Here is a 21636-nt window from a genome sequence, read left to right as displayed (position 1 = left end):
TTGCAAAACAGCCACGTGCACACACACACATTCATCTAAGCACCATGTATTCGTAATTCTATGGTTTCAATTTAAGGCAGAGTATAAAGGAAATTAGTCTGTAGGAAAAGAATTAGCTTAGTACAAACAAAATTCACCCGTGGGGAATGTGTGTTCAGGGGCAAAATATTTAACAACCAGTAGAACTATGAATCAGTCACTGTGCAGGCCATCGAATGGCTCCAGAAGGCCTCCAGATGCTAGGCATTAACCTCTGATGGATCCTGGAAAGGTCTGAGAATGGGCAAGTCAGAGGCCCAGCAGTCAGGGCAATGGGGGACACTTGGGCACAGGGGTAGGAGTAAGTAGAACTATGACTGTTGACCACTTGGTATGATCATATTTCAATATTTTAAGAACTAATATGGTTATATTGGTATGTTCCCGAATATCAGCCCTGGTTGTATTATTGGTAAATAGGGGAACTGGAAGCTGGGCAAATTTAGTTATCGATTGAGATATTTTCTTTAACTTAAATTCAAGTGTTCTATAAAAGTCAAGAAAACAAGTTCATATATTTATAGAACATAATTCTTAAGTCATGAGTCAAGCCAGTATTTTCTTTAATCAGAGTTAGAGGATTTATCTTAACTACTATATCCTGTGATATTTAATAGAGCATTTTATACAGGTAGGTAAAGATTCTGATAGATTTTTCAATAAGCTCCTTTAATTCCAGTACCCATTAAAGTTGTTAGGTGACGTATGTATGGTTAGGATGTACACTGTGCTTTATGTTGGATGATTGGAGAAAGTTCTTTCAATGTGCATTTGTTTAAATATTTACCCAATAAAAATTAAAAAAAAATATTTACCAGATAAATCTTGAGGGCGGTAAAGTGTGGCTGCCTAATATCAGCTTCAATCTGGAGTTTATGGATCCCAAAATGAAAAAACTACATATAGTTCCTAACACTACTGTTTTGATCTAGCCTGCCCCTGTGAATACAGAACAGACCTTTCATGGTCTGCAAAAGCGTTTGGGGCTCCACCTGCTGGACCGATGGAGCTTTAGTGTTCAGTTGGTGAGTGTGGTTTAGAAAACAAATTAAATCAGCTGACTTGGGAAAAAAATCGTCCTCCCCAACAGGACTAGTTAGACAAAGACATTGAAAAATAATTTACAGTGACTTTAGCAGGGCAGCTTGCAGTTCATTTCAAATCAGGAATGAAGTCGGCCACACAGAGAGACCCTTGGTAAACACTCGGTGGCCGGTATGCACCTGGGACGCAGGCTCAGACCCGAGGATTGCATTTAGAAATGAAGGCTGACTCAGCATTGATGGGAACACCTGAGAAATTTTTATTTTGTACATTTTATGAACTAAAGATGGAATATTGGCTTATATCCAAAACAGGAGGAAAGAATGAGCAATTTTGTGACTTACCTATTTGTCCTTCAAGCCCTCTTGGCCACTGGTCAGTGAAACTGTATTTTGCAAGCCCCTTTGACTTTCACAGGGCTTGACTGTCACGTCAGTGACCCTTCATGTGACGTCACTGATGGTCGAGATGCCAACCACCACTTCAGTTGTACTGACTTTGGAACTAGAGCCTAAAAGGAAAATAATTTACAATTTTACTATTAATTCTACCCTGCTAATGATATTTTATAAGTATTATGTCCATTTATTATTTATGTCATCTTATTTTAAGAACTAGTCTTCAGAGCAGAATTAAGAATACTCTTAAATTCTAAAGAAAACTCTCTTTACATGGTAAACTTTTGATCCACCAGAATTCTTAGAGGATGGAGCATTCTAGTTACTTGAGACTTCAGGATAACTAAGGATTAAGGACTAAAAAAACAACGGTAACACATCAGCACTTCAAACTCTATTCCTACTTCCCTCCACTTATTTCTCTCCTTTTTACCTTTTCTTTCTGTCTGTGCTGTCAAAAATAATTACAGAGTGACCTTAAGTGCAAGTTTCAACATCTTAGATACAGTAGTTCTGACTTAGGATTATAAGTGTTAAGTTATCTTTGTAGAGCAGGGGAGACCTAGGGGGAAACAGGAGTATTCAGATTCACCCCACCCACTTCCCATCCTCAGAGGAGGAACAAATCTGTTTCCCCCAATTCTTTCTGGAATTGTTACCGCTATGCCCTGGGGGCTTGGTCTGTGATGCAACTGTCCCTCCATGCAGAAAACCTAGGGCATCCCAGAGTGGTCAGGGCAGGAGAAGATTTGGATATGGATATAGATGTCCAAATTCTATACTACATATACACATATATTGTGTCCTAATTATTACATATAAAGTAGAGACCAAGATAAGCACACTACCCAGAGATAAAGGGAGGCTTTGTTGATTTTCGTGATGTTAGCCCAACTGCAGACTTTTGCCTTATTTTCTCAATACAGAGTCTCACTCCAGAAAAGAGGGCGAAGCAGAACTCAGATTAGTTTGTCAGGGACCCTGGTTGAGTTCTGGACAATCAAATTTTTATCGGAATGTCACAAAAGCCACCATTAAAATAGAGGAAAAAGCATGTATTCCTTTAATAATTTTTTTTTTTTTTTTGGACATAAATGGCTGCGCTGGCGGAGGTGGTCGCCGGCGGCCATCAGGCTTCCTTCTGCATCGTCCGCTCTTGCCCCCTGTGTCCTAGGTATGCAGGGAGTTCCAGCGAGGAAACTGTGCTCGGGGGGAGACCGACTGCCGCTTTGCACACCCCGCAGACAGCACCATGATCGACACAAACGACAACACCGTAACCGTTTGTATGGATTACATAAAGGGGCGTTGCATGAGGGAGAAATGCAAATATTTTCACCCTCCTGCACACTTGCAGGCCAAAATCAAAGCTGCGCAGCACCAAGCCAACCAAGCGGCGGTGGCCGCCCAGGCAGCCGCGGCCGCGGCCACAGTCATGGTAAGTGGGGCGCGCCCGCCGCGCACCTTCCTCCGCCCGCGCCGGGGAGCCGCGGGGCGTCCCGCGGGATCCCGACGCTCCCCCCCGCCGCGCTCCCCCAAGGCGGGAACTAGGGAAGGCTGCCATCCCTGCTGCTCCGCTGCCTAAGTTCTGTTGTTGTTTTCCCCGTTTTGTTTTGGTTTGGTTTCCCCCTCCTTCCCTTCTTCAGCACAATAAGTAAATCCCTCAGGCGCAGGGAACCCCCGGCGAGCCGCCAGCGCCCCCGCCCCTGCGGCCAGCCCGGCCCGACCTCCTCCTCCTCCTCCTCCGGGTGGGCTCCGCGGCCTGGGGCCACCGGTCGGGGGTGGGGGGCGCCCGCGGCTCCGGCGACGGAAAGGCCGCGGGGCCCCGGGCAGCGGCGCTTCGCAGCGCAGCCCCGGAGCCCAGAGGCCCGCAACAGGTGACCTTCAGGGACGGGCTTCCCCCCCCCCGTTTCCCCCTTTGCCTTCAGAGTTCCTCCCCCTGAATGAAACTGTGTCCTGAAACAGATGAAAATGGAGCTGTACTGACTGGTGCTTTAAAAAAGGGTGGGGGGGGGGGTGGCTGTAACCCAGCCCGGAGTCCCTGAGTCACTGTAACGTCCCTTAGAGAGCGGCCGCCGCTGCCGCCGCCGCCTCTCCCTCCTTCTCTTCTTCCCATTCTTCTCCTCTCCTCCCCCCTTTCCCCCTCTTCCTCCTCCTGCCCCCCCTTCTTCTTCCTCCTCATCGCTGGGGGGTCTGTTACAGCTCCGGAGTCTCAGGCCCCACCCCAGACCTTTGGGATCGGAATTCTAATTTTAAAATATCCTCAGGTGTTTTGTATGCGCATTAACAGTTGACAAGCCCCTGCCTGGAACCCTGGTTCTCAAACTCCGCAATATTTTGGAATTACCTGAAGGGTCTTGAAAGGTTCCAACATCAGCCCCTTCCCCCAGAGTTTTTTTTATTTTATTGGTCTGGGTGTGGCCTGGGCGGTGGCCTTTTGTGAAAACTCCCTGGGATTCCTACTGCAGCACAGCTTGAGAACCATCGCACTAGGTTGTAGAAATTGCTAATTAATTTGTTTTAAGGTGAGATCGCCAGCCTATCAGAAGCCTATTATAATATATGATAGACACTCTGCATTCACTCATTCATTCATTCACTGATTCATCCAGAACACGTAATGAGAGTGGCCATGCATCAGACACTCGCTGGGGAGCATCCAGAAATTAAGCAGGTTTTCTTGCCCTCGAAGAGCTTAGAGTTGAGTAAGTGAGGGCAACAGTGCTCCTCAATGCTGATGGAAATTCATGATGGGGTCCCGTGGGGCCTGAAAGACTCAGTGCGCTGTCCTTCCTTAGAAGAGACAGGGCTTCAGAGATGAAAGATACACTTTAAAACACAACCTTCTAACTACAATATAGAGAAATTCTCCCTTTTTTGTTCTAGTAAAAGAGCAGTTTGCAAAACATTGTAACTGGGAACGGAGCAGGGGCAGGTCTTGAACACATAGCAAGTTCTGGGTTCCACGTTCAGTAATGAGAATACAAAGGAGTAAATCGGTTACTTAATGCTGATGAAAAAGGAACTCTTTTAGCGAGCAAGGAAGTCTTTTATACATTTCTCCAAAGTGGAATCTGTCTTAACCATCCTCGTAGTGAACATCTCATCCTATAAGGAGTAAAACTGTTTTCACTGTAATCATTATTTTAGGCCAGCCCCAATGTATCCTAACTGGTACGCTGATTGTTAGGCACAAAGCACACATTTTCCCACTGCACTGACATTATAAATCGTAACTGGGTACCAAGGTTATCCCCAAGGCTAGTCAGGACTCTGGCTGCAAGAGACAAAAACCCAACTGAAGTAGCTTAAATTAAAAAGTTGGACTTCATGTGGTGCCCTCCAAAGGGAGGAGAGGTCACACAGAGACTAGGGGTGCCCAGATCCAGAAACTTGGAAAACCAGTAGATCTCTCTCTCGCTTTTTTCCTCTCTGTTTCCTGCTTCTCTCGCCATATCAGCTCTACTAAGACCAGGTTCTCCAATGCAACACTGACCACGAGTCTAGACACCTGTGGGGACACATTCTTATGTCTTTTGACAAGAGAGAAAACAGCGTCTTCTACAGCAGTTCTGGTTAGGGAAAAAAACCCTAAAAAACAGTTAAAGGTCATTCTGGGGGTTGTCCTCATGGTTAGAGTAATAGCAGGCCGTGATTGGCTCAGCCTGGGTCACAATAGCCATCTCTGGCCACTGGGGTAGGAGAAGAGGTTCTGGGGGTATGAAAAAAATTAGTCCCTATACCTCAAATACCTGTTGATACAACAGACCACTGGTACTAATCGTGACCGGAGAGCTGAGCCCCGAATTTCTCTGAGTCTTGATTGTATCTGCTTGTTTATGAGAAGTACCCGTTCTAACATCCACAATCAGTATATCCTTCAATCACTGAAGGAACAGCGCGGCCCGTGTAGGTCAGTGGTGGGTGATGGGGAGAAGAGGAGAAATGGCCATTGGCACAAGCACGTCATTCCTCAACCTGATATTTTAAGCCCAAGCCTGTACCCCTCTGCGTGCCTGCCATGTGCCCTTCCTCAAATTTGCACATCATACTCATCAAGGTGCGTGGAGGTTATTGCAGTGGATGTCAGTATATTTAGTTACCATAGTTCCCAGGATTGTCATACTGTGCCCAAATTTGGAGTTCTGATATTTCAGGGGATCTTGCAACATCGTCAAAGACAACCCAAAGGAATATAGGTTCAGAACAAAAGCCAGCTTCTTTCTGACAATGACATGAAAATTATTGAATCTGTCATGTCTTTTCAGTTGAAGTGAGAGGCTCATTTGAACCAGCCTCAATGCAGTTGGATAAAGTCAAAGTATTCTTACTCTAGCGGCAAGATTACTCAATACACTGAAAAAAACCTCTTATTTTATTTCCTTATTTAAAAGAACAAATGGGAGTGATGACTGCAGTCAGAAGATGTTAGTATTCCATTCACCTGGGCTCCATATCCCAACACAAAGAATTTCGGTAATGCAGTTTGTATTATTGTCCAGGGATTTCCCTTTCTTTTGATTAATTAGACCCTGAAAACGCACTTAAAGCTTTGATTCCAGAAAAGGAGACATTTATTTCCTTTCGAGCCTGATTCTTTCACAATACGTCTTAGAACGTGAGCATCGTCCTCACCAGATTTTTTTTTTTTAATGCAAAAATAAGCCAGACAGAACTGCTCTTTGGTAATTTTCACACAAAGGGTATCTGATCTTTAAGCAAGCAGTCTTTCTTCACACACTTCAAAATGGGGCTACAGAGATTCCTATTTTTTGTAAAAGGAAACAGGACCAGCTGCCCTCAGCTAGAGAAGTTTCAATTGTCCAAGAAAACATGTAAAGGAATTTTGAATTCCACCCTTTTGTCCACATCCCTTTCTTCTGCCTCAAAATGGCAGCTCTGATGATTGTTGTCAGGGTGTCCTGACTTCTCAGATTTGGTCTTTGCCCGGAATGCCCGCCATGGGCCCATGGTTTGCACGCCTTGACTCGCGGTTGGATTGTTCTTTGACCCAGGGAAAGGAAAACCCGCTGGATGTACACAAACCTGCAGGTGGCCCAGAGAGGGCAGGGGACCCAAAATGTCGATGAGGCCAGTGAGAATGGATGCCAAGTGACCGACACAGAGTAGAGGCTCAACTAAAGAGAACCTCTTTCTCTGCTTAGGTGCCTAAGGAAGCTCCCAAGACCCACCAGGCTCAGTGATCTCTCGGGTCTAGTCTAAGCCTGAAGACCTTTCAGTGTAGCTAAACATATGCCAAATGTATCCTCTCAATCAGAATATCTGTGCACCACAAAACCATATTGTAACATGATTATTAATCCACACAGATTTTTTTTAAATACACTCTACACATGTGCTTCAGAGCATGAGGTGTGCAAGATACTGATGGGTATGTTCAACCCTCCAAAACCTTAGCGTTTCCTTGAAAAGACCCAACATATGTGTCTAGGAAAGATAACCCACAGCCTGCAGTGGGAGAAAAGGAGATGCTGTTGCTGTCCAGCTCAGTTGAGAGCTTTGTCTCTTCACATTCTTGGATTATTCTGATTTCTATGGACATTAAGTTTCATCAATCAAAGATCAGAAAAAAAGAATATTAACCTTCCAGGTGATTATCCCAGGGAGAAATATTTAATATTTCTTTTCCTACTCGGAGACTTCATTAAATGATGCTTTGTTAAATCGAAATTTTGTTCGTAACTACCAGCCTTCGGAGACATAGTCACTCTTCTAGTTAGCACAGCAGACAAAAATCAACCCAACAGTAGATTTGCTCTGGAACTCCCAAGGGCTGGAAAAGTGAAGAGAACGGAGTTCCAGAAGGTTGAGGCCAAATGATTCCGGGTTGGTGTTCTCAGTGCACTCTGGGAGAACAGGCTACGCAGCCTTATGTAGTTAGCACAGATTCATTTAAGCTTAAAGAAATGCATTATTTAGCAATCTAGAAACTCTACAGCAACCAAAGATTTTAAATGAACATGGAGTCATGGGAGTTGCACAATGGGGAACTTACATCTGCAGAAAGACTATCCAGTACAAAGAAGCTTTCTTACTGTGGGGCTCTCTGGGTTTTAAAAATGTTGCAGTCCTACTCTCAGGACATTGATTTCATATTATATGATGGCCTCTCTCAAGACTGCCCTACAAAACATTTCTCTGTTGGCTGTTCTAAATCTCTTCTCTGCCTTCAATCCTTTCTCCCTCTTTATTTCTACCTACCCCACTTTCTTTACCTTACCTCCTGTCTTCTCTATACTTTTGATCCTGAATCATTAGATGATGACGAAAAGCCCTTGATTTGCAAAGGAAAATGTCATTAATTGTTCCCCACTTTGAGAGTTTAGTACTGTCCCATCTTATTTCAAATGCCGTAGTTCCAACTCAGAACTTTAGAATACCACATTTTGTGTTGATTGCACAAACCTTAGGGATTTACCTATTGTGCTACACATAGAAAGGGGGTATTTCATTTTTTATTTGCATTGGAGCTATTCCTTTGATTTTTTTTTTCACAGAATTCCATCATAGAATTTTCCCATCTTTTACAGCAATTATCAAGGAATAGGAAAATTTTTTCATTGTGGTGAAGATTCAGCCAATCTTTATTATTTCAGCTGTTTAAATGAGACTATCTGCCCCAAAGTATGGTTATAAGTTAAAAATATTATTTTACGTCTAATATTTCAAGCAGTCTTTTGCTATTTTTTTTTTTTAGCTGTTTGCTATTTTTAGCTGTTGTTCTGAGAGTTCCACTTCTCATTAATTGGGTTGGTCACTGATTATAACTAAAAGTACACACAGAATTATTAAGTATAAATGATTCTGATAGCCGGGAACACGAAATACCTGTTTTCCAAGGGTATTTTCTTAGCGTAATCCGGTAAGTTGACTGAGATAAATTGGATTATAATTTCAAATGTAGTGGAAAACAGAACGGATGATAAGTTAGTCGGTAGAAGCAGTACAACGGATCGAGAGTGGGAAATTTGAGAAACTTACTATTCATACTCAAAACTTGTTAAGTTTGGAACCTGCTCCCGCATTGCCAGATTCACGCTAACAGACTGAAGAGAAGAATTGAGACAATTATCCACACGATTCAGACAAAAAAATTAAGATCCAAACCCAAACAGTTTTGCCTCAATAATCTTGTGTTTGAATATTTTTTTGCCTGAATTTCTTGTCTCAGTTTGCCACTTCATTTTGTTAGGCTAGATCTTTATTAAAAATGACTTTTATGAAAGTTGAAGAGAATCTCATTTTTTTTTTTTGACTCGGATCTTATACTTAGCGCATTTGTTATTTTACATTTGAAAACTAACTTATCAGAAGTTCTTCAGTCCTATGGCCCTTGAAAATTTTGCATTTTTTTCTGAAGCAATATAAAAAATGCTTATGGTGTGTATGCAAGCTGCTGTTTTAATTAACTTTCCTGAATTTCAAACATCTATATTTTACTCTCTTATATGCTTTTAACTAAGGTATAGTAGATGCATTTTTGCTTCGATACTAATTTAAGGTGTAATATTCATTTCTTTAGAGAACATTTTTGTTGTTGTGCATGCCTAGTGTTTTGTACGTTGTATATTGCATTCAGAATATTTTTTTCCTTCTCACCTATCCACAATGCAATGCCGTTCCCATGATGCACCTCTGCTTGCTGTTTACCTGTATGTTAATTCGCTTGAATCCCATTGGCCCACTGCCATCATGTGCTCGCTGCCTGTTATTAAAAGACTCAGTCGACTGCCAAAGCAATGAAGCGACCTCTCGAAGCATCTGTAGACCTGGTACTTTGACCTTTCACCTTTCGCTTTGCATGTAGCTTTTCAGAGAACCATCTGAGATTTGTATTACTTGTAAAATCGGTTGCAAACAATCATTATTATTAATTAATGGAGAAAATTCAATAAGGTGTTTAGCCATCTCATTGTCATATGTAATATGTGAAATAAATTAATCCTAACAGATTTTAATACCTTTTCCAAAAGAGTGAAGCAAATTTAAATTACTTGCCTCGGAAAATGCTCCTTATAATTCTTATTAACCTTTAAAATCCAAGCAATTGCCGTTTAGTTAACGAAGAGAATAGGTATTAATAACACACGTGCTTCTTTCCCCCCTTAGAATAGTTTAACTCATTTTAAAAGCTGAAGCCATTTTTTTTCTTTACTTTTTTTTTTTTTTTTTTTTTTGGTGTTGCTTGATAGTTTTTCTTTTCCTTAGTTGAGATGCTACCGTTTTGGGTTACAGAAATCATGCTTTCGCTCTCAATAACAAATTCTCACTCATTCGACATTGCCGCTGTTTAAATTAAGGTGCATGGCAGAGGCATCTCCTTAGCTGTCATTTTGAAAAAGAATGTTGTAGTTGATGATCTCTGTGGACCCTGGAGGTGTGGTGACTTTGAGTTATACACGTCCTATCCAATTCTTTACTTACAGGCCTTTCCCCCTGGTGCTCTCCATCCTTTACCAAAGAGACAAGCCCTTGAAAAAAGCAACGGTGCCAACACGGTCTTCAGTCCCAGCGTCTTGCACTACCAGCAGGCTCTCACCAGTGCGCAGCTGCAGCAGCATGCGGCCTTTATCCCAACAGGTGCGTGCCCTGGCGGTTCCGAGTCCTTTGTCCGCGTGCCCTTCGGTCATGTGCTTTCTTCGCATTTCCTCTAAGCTGTTCGGTGGCATCTAGTTTGCTTGTAAAGGTGTAGTCAGTAGAGCCTGAGACTCATCCTTGGCCCAGCTATCGAGCGGTATCTCCTCTGCCTGGAACGATAGCTAGAGGCTGCTAGGATTCTAAAGCCAAATATTCTGTAGAGTCGAGGGACAGGCTGAACCCGTGAGAAGCAGAGAGCGGTGAGGCCTTTCGGTTTCTTGTGCTTACACACGCTGTGTAAAATTGTTCATGTCAACGAGACCTTTTATGTGTGACAATTGAAATTTGTCTTTAACCCTGAATGACCTAAAAATAGCAATTCCAGTAAGTACTAACCTTTTTTTTTTCTATTCCTATTCAGAGCACTAAAAAAAAAAAAAAAAAAAAAAAAAAAAAAAAAGGCTATTCAAATTAAAGCAGTCCTCTACTCATATTTTACATTCATTCTCTTCTCTTTCGCCATCCTTCTCAACTTCACCAAGTGCACAAATAGAGCTCTTACCCTCGGTTTCTAAGCCAATGCCTGATAATAGTAGCTGCGAAGGTCCATTAACTGTACCATTCCACTAAGAGATGAATTCTGTTAATCACAGAATCCTGAAGCTTAGAGGATTCTTCGTGATCTCCTCATGCAGGCGATTGTTTTACAGATGACAAAACTGAGGCCCCCTAAATGGGAGGTGACTTCCCAAGGTGGCACAGAGAGCCGGCCCCTAGTGTCCCTGTGACCAGTCCAAAGTCCCATGACATGACACCACCCAGCTTCCACACGTGGAGTCACAGAGTTCTCCCGTAGAGCTTGGCAGACATAAAACATCAGATAGAAGTGAAGAAACAAAAGCGTAATGCATGGCAACCCTCCCCCATTTTTTACCCACTTCCCTGACCACAGACCTATGTACACCATGTACGCACACAGAGTCACCTTAAATGGATCATGGTTTTGACTTCCTTGGTCTGCCTTAGAAGCAGGGATGATAGCCTCAAAATAAATAAAATTTCCTAGTATTCAAAAAAAAAAAAAAAAAAGAACCAGAGAGTGACTTAGGCTTCCATGAGGAGACTGTCCATTCAGTTCTTAGTTTTGAAGTCCAAATTTTCATCCCATGAGCGTGACTCGAAGGTAAATACAGATGAACAACAATTTTATCACAAAGAGCTTGTTGGTCCTAATCCACGTGGTTGGACTTTTCGGGTCTCTTATCCATCTCTTTAAATCGTGTAGCCTATCAGGAATTAACGTGGGAGGGAGTAGAGTTTTTCTGTGGTATTCTTTGTATAAAAGCTCCACTTTAAAAACAATGATCAACCTGTTAATGATATTTATTATAGTAAACATATAAATTATGTCAGCAAAACGGTTCTTAGTGTTTAGTTTTCATATTTCACTTCTGCTCTTCTCTTAAGGAGACTTACAGACCTGTAGAGTGAGTCTCTACATCACTACTTACTGGGGGTTTCCCTCCTGTTCCGTTACAACCTCAGCCAGTGACATCTCAGGGCGGGTAGCTAGCATAGCAGGACTCGTATTTGTAATCCCCTGGATATAACATGTTTATAAAATAATTTCTAGTAGGTAAACTTACCTCGAGGTCTTAAATGACTTCCTTAAAAGAGTCTCATAGACCTCGTCACTAGATACCTTAAGAGAAAAAATTAGGGAGGAACGTACCGAGGGCTAGAACATAAAAGGACAAGTCTGTTTCTGGAGACTGGGTAACAATTTCACTACCATTTCCTGGCAATGCCTTTGAAACCTTGGACCTAAGCCGTGTGAAAGTCTGAAGGCCGCTAACTCGTATTTAACACCTCAGTCCAATCATGACAGCTCTGTTAAATCACTGCAAGAATCCTTATTTTAAAATATTTCACCTGGAAACCATTTAAAGACTTCCAAAGCAGGAATGGATAACATCCCTTATGCAATGACCCGATCCAGTTGATGAAATGACTGCATGGAGGACCGGGAGGCTGTACGGGCTGCCGTGGTTGTGCACTTCCGCCCCCTGCTGGATTCTTTAAAAACTGTCCCAGAGTGTCCGGCAACCCTCAGTTGTGAGACTTTGGGAGCCCGAAAGTGGGTCCTAGCCCACTTCATTCTGTGAATTACAAATGTTTCCATCTGTAACATGATATCAATATCATAGTGAACAGCTATGTGGCTCTCATGCTCTGAAATGGTATTTCAGCTTCGAGGAAGTTTTCACATGTTTTTCTTAAATGATGAAAGAGGAAATAATTTAATCAAAAGCAAGTTAGCGTAATCGTTCCCCCACTTAAATCCCTAACAGAAATCTCAGTGTTTGTTTTGGCTCTAGTTCTTATTTCAGGCTTTCTTTCTCATAAACCACATTTTCAACTCAAATTTAAAACAGTAATGATGATAATCATTCATGGTCAATCACCGTTGTCTGAAATCTCTGCAAATTAAGTGACGACGTTCAAAAATCATTTTTGTGACTTGGTAGATGGTGGGCCCCTGATTTTTAAACTGACAGGTTTTCATTTTTCTGTAAGTACTTTCTATCAACAATGATCGTATATATGAAACACAGAGCATCTCATGTGCTCCCGGAGGTTACCCTTTACTGAAAGGCCATTCATAGTGAAATTCTGGGGGTTGTTTTTTTTAAGATCCCTAATTTTTCTTTCTTGTTTTTTCACTGAGGTATAATTGGCATATCACATTGTATTAGTTGTAGGCGTATGACATAACGGGTCAATATTTGCAGACACTGTGACATGAGCATTACAATCAATCCACTTGCCATCTGTTCTCCACAGTGAAGTTTTTGATATCTTACGAAAACTCCCCCATTGACACCATGTGAATTTGGATTTTAGGAATTCTGCCTCCAGGGTGTGGAGATAGGAATATAAAACATTGTGCAAAATATGGGATTCTTCTCCCAAACCATGCTCATAGAAATATCACCTTGGCTGATGCCCTAGCACGTTTGGAGCGGGTGAGACTTTTCCTTTTCTCCTTTTTTGATAGGGATTATTTTAATCTAGGAGTTCATACTTGTTCTTCACTACGTTAGGCCAGTGGCAGAAACCACACACACTCTCAAAAACAGCAGGGTCGTAATTCTCGGCATTTCTCTGACCGGTTTATTGTGTTGCTGTAAGTGTTCTTACAGGCATTGTCTCATTACTCTTCGAGAGAGTTCTGCCAGTGGCCGGCATGATTACTTGCATTTTGCAGATGGGAAAACTGAGGCTGTGTGTCTATGCTGCAGAGTGGAATATATAACTCGTGGAATTATCCAGAGAATCCTGACTCACAGATTCTAGCGTTGAAATATTTGTGGCAAACGCAGCAGAGAACAGCTGAGAAGTCCCTGTTGATAGAATTAGTGTCTTAGTGGAATTCTTCAGCCAGTCAGAACAGAAGGACCCACCGAGTCCCTCTCTGATTTAATCTCATTATGTTGGATGTACAGAATAAGTAGAACAAGGAAAAGCACTGGTGTAAACGTTGCCTACTGATCCGAAACCATAAGGTTAGGTAAGGTTATCTGTCACACACCTTGGTGAAAGATTCGTCAGCGTTTAGTGGAAACTCGACCTGTACAACCACAGCCAAACATATTTGCCCCCCCTTAATTGGGCAAACAATTCTTGAACGCAGAGTAAGTTCTGGGTTCCAGATCCAGGAATGAGACTATGAAGGAGTTCGGAACTAGGGAGAAGCCAATACAGTGCCGAGCGCTAAGGGCCCACTGGGGCGCGGGCAAAGCTCTGAGAGTGCAGAAAGCCGTAGGGTGCCAGGGCCGTCAGCATGTGCTGGGGGGGTGGGGGCAAAGGAAACTGAGAAAGAAGCGACTGTCCGAAGGAAAAGAAAATTGCTTAGGACTTTGAAAGGAAGATTTTACCAGTGGCCGCAGAGCATCTCAGGCGGGGGGGGGGGGGGGGGGGGGGGAGGGGACGTAGCTGGGGAGAGCATAGTTAGGGAGAGCAGAGGTTGGGGAGAGCATAGTTGAGGGATTACAAGTTGTTCATTTTAGCTGCAATGTCAAGTACTTGAAGGGGTAGGCAGAGGGTACAGAGGCAGAAAAGACGAGCGGAATCTGGCACTGAGTCAGACGGCCACGCACAGCCAAAGCTATGCATTTCCAATAGTCATATCACTTTTAGACCACAAAGAGAGAGAGAGAAGCTCATCAGATGAATTTGGTCGAGCATTTCAGCCACATCCTGAACTGACGCTAAACTGATGTTTAGTCCCCGCTCAGTGTGGCTGCAGGAGGTGGTGGTGGGGGTGGTGGCTTGCAACCCAGGGACATTCTCGCGGCCACGACACAGGAAAGAAACACCCCCCCAACACACACACACACACACACACACACACACACACACACACACACACACACACACACACACTGGAATGCAAGAGAATAGCAGAATTTGTTTGGAATAACTTTCAATCCAGCCACGTTCGCTTTAAAATAAAGTCATTGACAAAGTGGGTACTTTAATAAATTTTAGGAACCAGCTGCTCCCAATACACTCACTAATGACTGAAAACCCTCATTCAACCGATGGACCACCTACTCTGTGCCCCAGAGACCTAGACAGACGTGAATCCTGCCCTCCCAGAGTTGACAGGAGAGGAGGAGAGATGGATATTCCAATAAATGCCCACATAGGGCGCCTGGGTGGCTCAGTTGGTTAAGCGACTGCCTTCGGCTCAGGTCATGATCCCGGAGTCCCGGGATCGAGTCCCACGTCGGGCTCCCTGCTCGGCGGGAAGTCTGCTTCTCCCTCTGACCCTCTTCCTTCTCGTGCTCTCTATCTCTCATTCTCTCTCTCTCAAATAAATAAATAAAATCTTTTAAAAAAATAAATAAATGCCCACATAAATATATAACTTAAATGCTTTGTAAGGCCGATGAATGAAAAAGTAGAGTTCAATAAACTTGAAAATAATAAACCGATTTAAATGGCAGATGGAGATAGGTCAAAGAACAACTGAACAGTTTTCTAAAGAAGTGACACATAACCTTGAGACCGGGAAGATGAAAAGAGTGGGGCGAAGATTATTCCAGGCAGAGGGGAGGGCTTGTGGGAAGCTCAAAGGTAGGACAAAAGTGTGCTGTGTTCAGTTCAAAGAAATGAGAGGCTAATCTGCCGAGGTCACGGTGCCCGCCCCCGGAGGAGGGTATGGAATGGAGCTGGGAAGAGAGTCAGAGAGTGGACCAGAGGGGGCCTTTATTCTAAAAGCAATGAAAAGACAGTGAATCATTCCAGCAGAGAAGCGAAGAGACCTGTATTTAGAAAGGCGAAGAGTGGAGCGGATTAGGCGGGGGACAGGAAGGCAAACAGGATGACAAGTTAGGACGTCACGCCATGGCCCAGCCTAGAGATGATGGCGATCGGGACCGGCGGAGTGGCGGCAGAGTGGCAGACAGACCAACACAAGATGCGTTTTAGAAACAGGATTGCTTTGGCTTATTGGTGAGTTGCAGCAGGGAATTTCAAGAGGGCAGGTAGATGCATAGATTTGGAAGCCTTGAGCTTACAGATAGTATTTAAATCCTGGATCGAATGATACGCCCAGAAAAAGTACAGCGTAGATGAAGAGGAACCAGAACGGAGTCCTGAAAAAACTCCAGCGTATAAGCTATAGAGTATGTGTGTGTCTATGCGTGGGGGGGGGGGGGAACAGGGGTATTAGAAAATCCAAGGGAAAAGAGTGGTTTATTATGGAGGGAGTGGCCAAGTGTTAAATGTTACCAAGACTCACATTAGATGAAGAGGGAAGAGTTCCTAATGACTGCAGAAATAGGGAGTTCTTGAGGACATTAGCAGTTGGAGGAGAGACCTGAATATGGAAGTCAACTTGGAGAAGATCGAAGAGCAAGTGGGGTAAAGGAAGTGAAAATTTATGAGCAGGCAACTGTCCAGAAGTTTGTTTATGAAGATTAGAAAGATAGGGCCAGAGAAAGAGAAGGATTTTGAGGTGTGTGTGTGTGTGTGTGTGTGTGTGTGTGTGTGTCTGTGTGTGTGTGTGTGTGTGTGTATGAAGTCAGATTCATTAACATGCGTTTGCTGAAGAATCCAGTAATCAGTTAAACAGCCTCTGTTCCTGACCGGTTAATGTCAGCCTGACCAAAATGTAGATCAGGCAGAAAGTATCCCTCAGGTGTGGACAGTTCGGCAGAGAGAGAACAAAGGTCTACGCATCTCAGATTCTTCACCTGGCGTCTCAGAACGCAGTTCTAAAACCCTAAGCAGGTACACCCATTTGTTAAAGAGACGTTTCATTCATTCATTAAAAATGCATGCTCTGTCACCTCCATGACACACCATCTTCAGGTATATAATCCTTATATTACCTTGATTTTTAGTCTAAGGAACTGAACCAGAAGTAGATAATTCAATTTTTTCAGTACTCTACCACATACATTTCTCTTCAGGGTCAAAGTTTTCAGATTCAAGCATATTAATACGGCCCCCTGCAGGGAAGGTAGCTATTCCCCTGGAGGGATTGAAATCTTCCCTCCCTTTCCTCCCTCTCCCCCATCCTTCCACTTGGGCACCAACCTGAGGTATCCTAGGAGTTTTGCCAAAGATCTCCCTCAGGGATCACCTAAAAGCAGCCATGACACAGTCGCTAGGCCTGGTCCTAAGTCAGCCCCAATTTGGCACTGTTTCGCCTCTACTCCCTTTAGGCTTTATGGCTAGGCACCGCTCCTTTATCATGATGAATCTCATAGCAGAAAACAGGTCACGTACACATCCAGGTCATTCCGTCACAAGAACTTCAGTCTTCCTGTGCTGTAGGGCTTCTAGGCAATCATCTAAAATTCACCTGACCTGCGAGCCTTTGATTTGGAGGATACGGAATCTTAGTTACCGTTTTGATTTTCCCGTTGTTTTTGACACGAAACAAACAAACAAGCAAACAGACGTTTAATGCAATAAGGTCAGTGTAATCCAGCGAATACAAGCCCTGACCTGGATTTAGGAGTAGAATTCTATTTCTAGCCTTACCCTCGATTCCCACTGAGCATGACCTTGGAGTAGTTACTATGCCTCAGATTTTTCATCTGTAAAATACCCACTTCCTACCTTGGAGGATTAACCTCGATGATGTCTGTAAAGGTCTTAGAGGAGGGACACTCTCGACATTGTCACATGTCATTCTTTAGAAGAATCATGTCGATGGAGCCGAGTAAAAAGTGTGAAAAGCATCGAAGGAGTGAGCTTTGAGTAATATTGGCTTCCAACAAGTCAGAGATATTTGTGTCAGTCCTAAAAACGTAAATAACTCTAAAAGACTGTGTTAACTAACCCTACTGATTTCTGGTTGTGCTTCAATCTCACTTTGAATGTTAACTCTAAACCGCTAACCTGTTTCTTTCCCTTTATTCACTTTTTCCACCTGCCATTGCATGACATGCAGGGTCAGTTTTGTGCATGACTCCCGCTACCAGTATTGGTAGGTTTCAACCTTTTTTTATTTGTCTTTTTCTATTATGTACAGTACCTTCACTTGCTTGAAATTTATTTCAGAGATGGTAGAAATGCTTTAGGAAATGGTAGATCTGAAGGCTTTATTTGGCTTTAGAGTTAATGGATAGGTTTTTAAAGATGTACTTGTATTATTTAAGAAAATGATCGTTTTAATGTGACCAGCATAACCACTGTGCTAGAACAACCACTGCAAGACATAAAACCACAAGTACTGCTTTTTAATGATCTGTATTTTGTTTCTCTTTATAGTTTATATGGTTTAGCATAAGAGGAAAAAAAAGCTGACTTTATCAGAAAGGCAGGCTAATTTCATCAATGTTTTAAAGTTTCATAGTGGTGTGCCTTTATCTCCTTTTTGCTGTGTGTTAGAGTTATCAGAGTTTCCCAGAAGTATTTATTTTTAAAAACTGTAAATGGATGTATTTTGAAAACAAATGTCTGAACTGCCTTGCTTTAGTATCCTTTTTAATTTTAAGTGTCAGTTTCTTTGGGGTGATTATTCGGACTGTAGCACTCCCTTAGATGTTAAATTTTAATACTATATCATTATGTCTACACATCCAGTGCCTTGGTGCAAAAGTCTGTCTTTAGGACGTATGGATGAGTTCCGTGTAGAATAAAGAGAAGTAACCGTTGGCCAAATTTGCCTGCTGTTTCGCAGTAACTACGTTAGAATTGACAGCAAGGCCACGATGTTTGCTCTGCCATTTATGAACCCAGAATAAGCCCCAACCTCCAACAAGTTCAGCCCCAAAACAGCAGCTCCAGATCGACAAAAATATTCAATTTAACCATAATTGATTCCAAAAAATATCCTACCCCAAATTAGGCCGACATGTCGAGCCTTGGATGTTCTAGAATGACAAAAATGAGTATCACATCCTCTTACTTCATTGGACGTTCCATTTCGCATTTTTGGAGGAAACCTAACCGTACCTACAACCATAGGCTCCACATTGGGAATGATACATTGCCGGAAGTAAAAATGTTGATAAATACATCAACCAAAGTAATCTGCTTTGGCCTTTCTGGGAATCACTGATTATGTTTTAAAACTTCCTTTAATTGTACTTGTAATAAGCTATTTTCCCTTTTTTATTTCTCTCCCATGCTTCCTTGCTTTGCATTGTGATTGCATGCCATCTGCTGGTTTAACCCATGATGGCTTGCTGCTCTGATATTCACCATGCCAAAATACCACTTCTATTACCATAATGCTACACCCTCCTGTTCATTGCTCCCATGGTTCCCCTCCTGAAAGTACCCATGATGCACAGCGCTACGTCAGCCACTGTCTCTGCAGCAACAACTCCTGCAACAAGTGTCCCCTTCGCAGCAACAGCCGCAGCCAATCAGGTTTGCTCCTTTTAAAGCTTTCTTTCACAAATCCCAAACTCTAAATGAGTGCTGATATTTAAAAAAAAAATTCTCAGTGAGAATTTTTTTTTCATGTTTATCCATCAAATTTTATTTTTTTAATTAGTTTATAGCAAGCATTTATGGACAGGTTGCACTTATTTAGAGTTAACATTTACTGCAAATAATGATGTAGCTATGTTTTGTGTTGCACTGTTTGTTTTCGTACCTAATATTGTGTAATTAACCTGACAGGCTTCAGTTCCTCTTAGTACAGCATTACCTATCCAGTGGTTTGTGAATTGCCGCAGAAAAATCGTAAAAGCTCGCCCACGGGTGCTTGAAAACTGGCTCTATTTCGATTCAGTTCATTCAGACCCTATCACCTCTGTTGGGGAGGGAAGAAAAAAAAATTCTCCTCTTAGAAAAGTCTCCCCCTTTTGCCTTCGTGTCAAATTTGAGGTCTGAATGATGCTTGTCAACATCTCGCCTTGGTCGCTTGTGCTCCCAAAGTCACTGGTCCCCACTTCACAGTTTGTCTAGATACTGGCCTAAGAGCCAGGGTGTACTGGAAGAAGAATGCTGGGCGCTGAGTTCACAAAGGCTGGATATAACCAAGTAGGGATGTTTAACTCGGTTGGTTTAATGCATGTGCCAGTATGACCATGGATGTTCTATTCTCAGTGAGAACCAGTTGGCCATTTCCCACTCTGTAATCACGGGCTGACTGTACCCCTAACCCCAGCCAACCAGCTCGCAGATTTGTGCTCCTGGCACAGGAGATGCACATGAGGATGGGTGAGCATCAACCCTCAACCTCGCCTAGGGAAACATGTTTTTGCGCACGCCCTCCCTTCGTACAAGAGAAGTGGTTTTGGCTTTGTTTTTAGCTTAAAATTTTTTAATCAGCTTTACTGATAAAAGATAAAAAGAGACATAGGAGTGAGCTGGAGGGAAGGTTGGAGCTGATGGGAGAAATTTGGAGAAATCATGTCAGGGCATCAGTGGCGGATTCCAGACTGCATTCTGCAGGTGGGAAGGGCTGATTCACACTTTCTACGTTCAGGTGAATAAGTGATTCCAGGGCCGTAGGCTTCGTCACTGAAAAGACAAGTGTGAGTGCACTTGAATGAAGGAATACAAGTGAAATCCCGATAGTTTCTGACTGCGTCCTCTGAATTGTGACGAAGGAGGAAAGAAGGCGGAGGGGGGAAGGCGAGCCCACATGTGCTCTCAGAGGCAGATATAAACTGTTGCTAATGCTTTAGCTCTTCATTTATCACCTCAAAGATGCCAGCTTACCTCTAAGGAAAGCCAACTCAGCCTCCAAACAGATATAACAAAGAATAGCAAATAAGTTTCTTAGCTGGGAAGACTCAAAAGAAATGATGGGATGGAAGAGGGAGAGAAAGTTTGCATTCTTCCATTACTAGGTTCAAAGCACTCCTTTCGTTTGCTCGTTTCGTTATGAGGAAGCTAGATATCTGGATATTTATGTCAAAGTCCTGCCTTCTTCTTGAACCATGTTTTTGTGATTTTTGACAGAATTTTTGTGACAAAGTCCTTTTGCAAGAAGGCAAGTATAGTATAGTACTACTCATTAGGATGGCAAGTTAAGCACTTCTTCTTTTATTTATTTATTTTAGAGAGGAAGAGAGAGAGAGCTATCGAATGCAGGAGCAAGCACAAAGCAGGGAGGGGCAGAGGGAAAGGGAGAGAGAAATTTTAGCAGACTCCGTGCTGAGCGTGAAGCCCGGCATGGGGCTCGATCTCAGGATCCTGAGATCAGGACCTGAGCTGAAACCAAGAGTCGGATGCTTGACCGACTGCGCCACCCAGGCGCCCAGCCAGTTAAGTACTTCTCATACTGAGAGATCTTTCCTAAGAATAGAAAGGAAGTCAAGATAAAGAAATACTTTGGAGTTTGAGGATAAACTCCATTATTATAATAAACACTTAATCACGTATCATAAATATTTTTTCCAGCCTGGTGATTTTTTGGGCTCCCTTTGGGCTCCCCAAAACTTTGAGAGATTGCATGCATATATACGCACAGGTTTGTGTGTAGGGAGGCAGGGGTAGGAAGCATGAGATATGCAGAGGCTAAAATATATCATTTTACAGCAGACTGCAATTGGTAAAGGAACCAACACGTTTAACTTCAATTACATTTAAAGAAATATTATTAAAGAAGTATCTGACAGTAGCTTCGAGTATCCTAGACCCTGCGTTGTGCAGTTAATCGGATGTAACAGTTGCCGGATTGCACTTCAGTGATGAAGAGGAGAAATCCTTTAGCAGCTCTTGGTGGAAACCACAGAAAAAGAAATAATCATAAATATAAATTATTCAGGCATGATATTTTTTACATATTTTCAACAAGTTTCAAAGAGCGAAGCAGCTACAAAAGAACTTAGAAATCTTTCCAGTGCCCCCGAAGTCAGAGACTGCTGATGGCTGTGGCATGACACATTATCCCGTTATTAATTTCACCCTTTAAACTCAGATGGAATCATATCCACGTGAACGAGGTGTCATTTAAACGTAGTAGGTCTCAATTTCCTCCTCTGTGAAAGGAAGCCTAGCATTAGATCACCTCTGAAGTCCCTTCCAGCCCCAAGATCCAGCAGACCTGTGGTCGTTCAGCTGCTCTGCTGGA

The 21636-nt window shown here is 42.8% G+C and overlaps 1 protein-coding gene across 8 annotated transcripts in view; it reads left to right on the top strand.

Moving 5' to 3' along the window:
* MBNL2 (muscleblind like splicing regulator 2) overlaps window positions 1-21636 on the top strand; it is a 155960-nt gene that overhangs the window by 111206 nt on the left and 23118 nt on the right. For 3 of the 8 annotated variants that reach the window (XM_027589043.2, XM_027589044.2, XM_027589045.2), the window contains 5 exons: window positions 2656-2919; window positions 9221-9274; window positions 9929-10082; window positions 17551-17586; window positions 18883-18977. In XM_027589043.2, the coding sequence (XP_027444844.1) occupies window positions 2656-2919; window positions 9221-9274; window positions 9929-10082; window positions 17551-17586; window positions 18883-18977 (603 nt within the window). The remainder of the gene's footprint in view (window positions 1-2655; window positions 2920-9220; window positions 9275-9928; window positions 10083-17550; window positions 17587-18882; window positions 18978-21636) is intronic. The other 5 variants (XM_027589047.2, XM_027589048.2, XM_027589046.2 and 2 more) reach the window with 5 other exon arrangements.

This window comes from Zalophus californianus, chromosome 3 (genome assembly GCF_009762305.2).
Source record: "Zalophus californianus isolate mZalCal1 chromosome 3, mZalCal1.pri.v2, whole genome shotgun sequence".
Lineage (NCBI taxonomy): Eukaryota > Metazoa > Chordata > Mammalia > Carnivora > Otariidae > Zalophus > Zalophus californianus.
The sequence above is the reverse complement of the archived record's forward strand: the minus strand, read 5'-3'. Positions and strand labels throughout refer to the sequence as shown.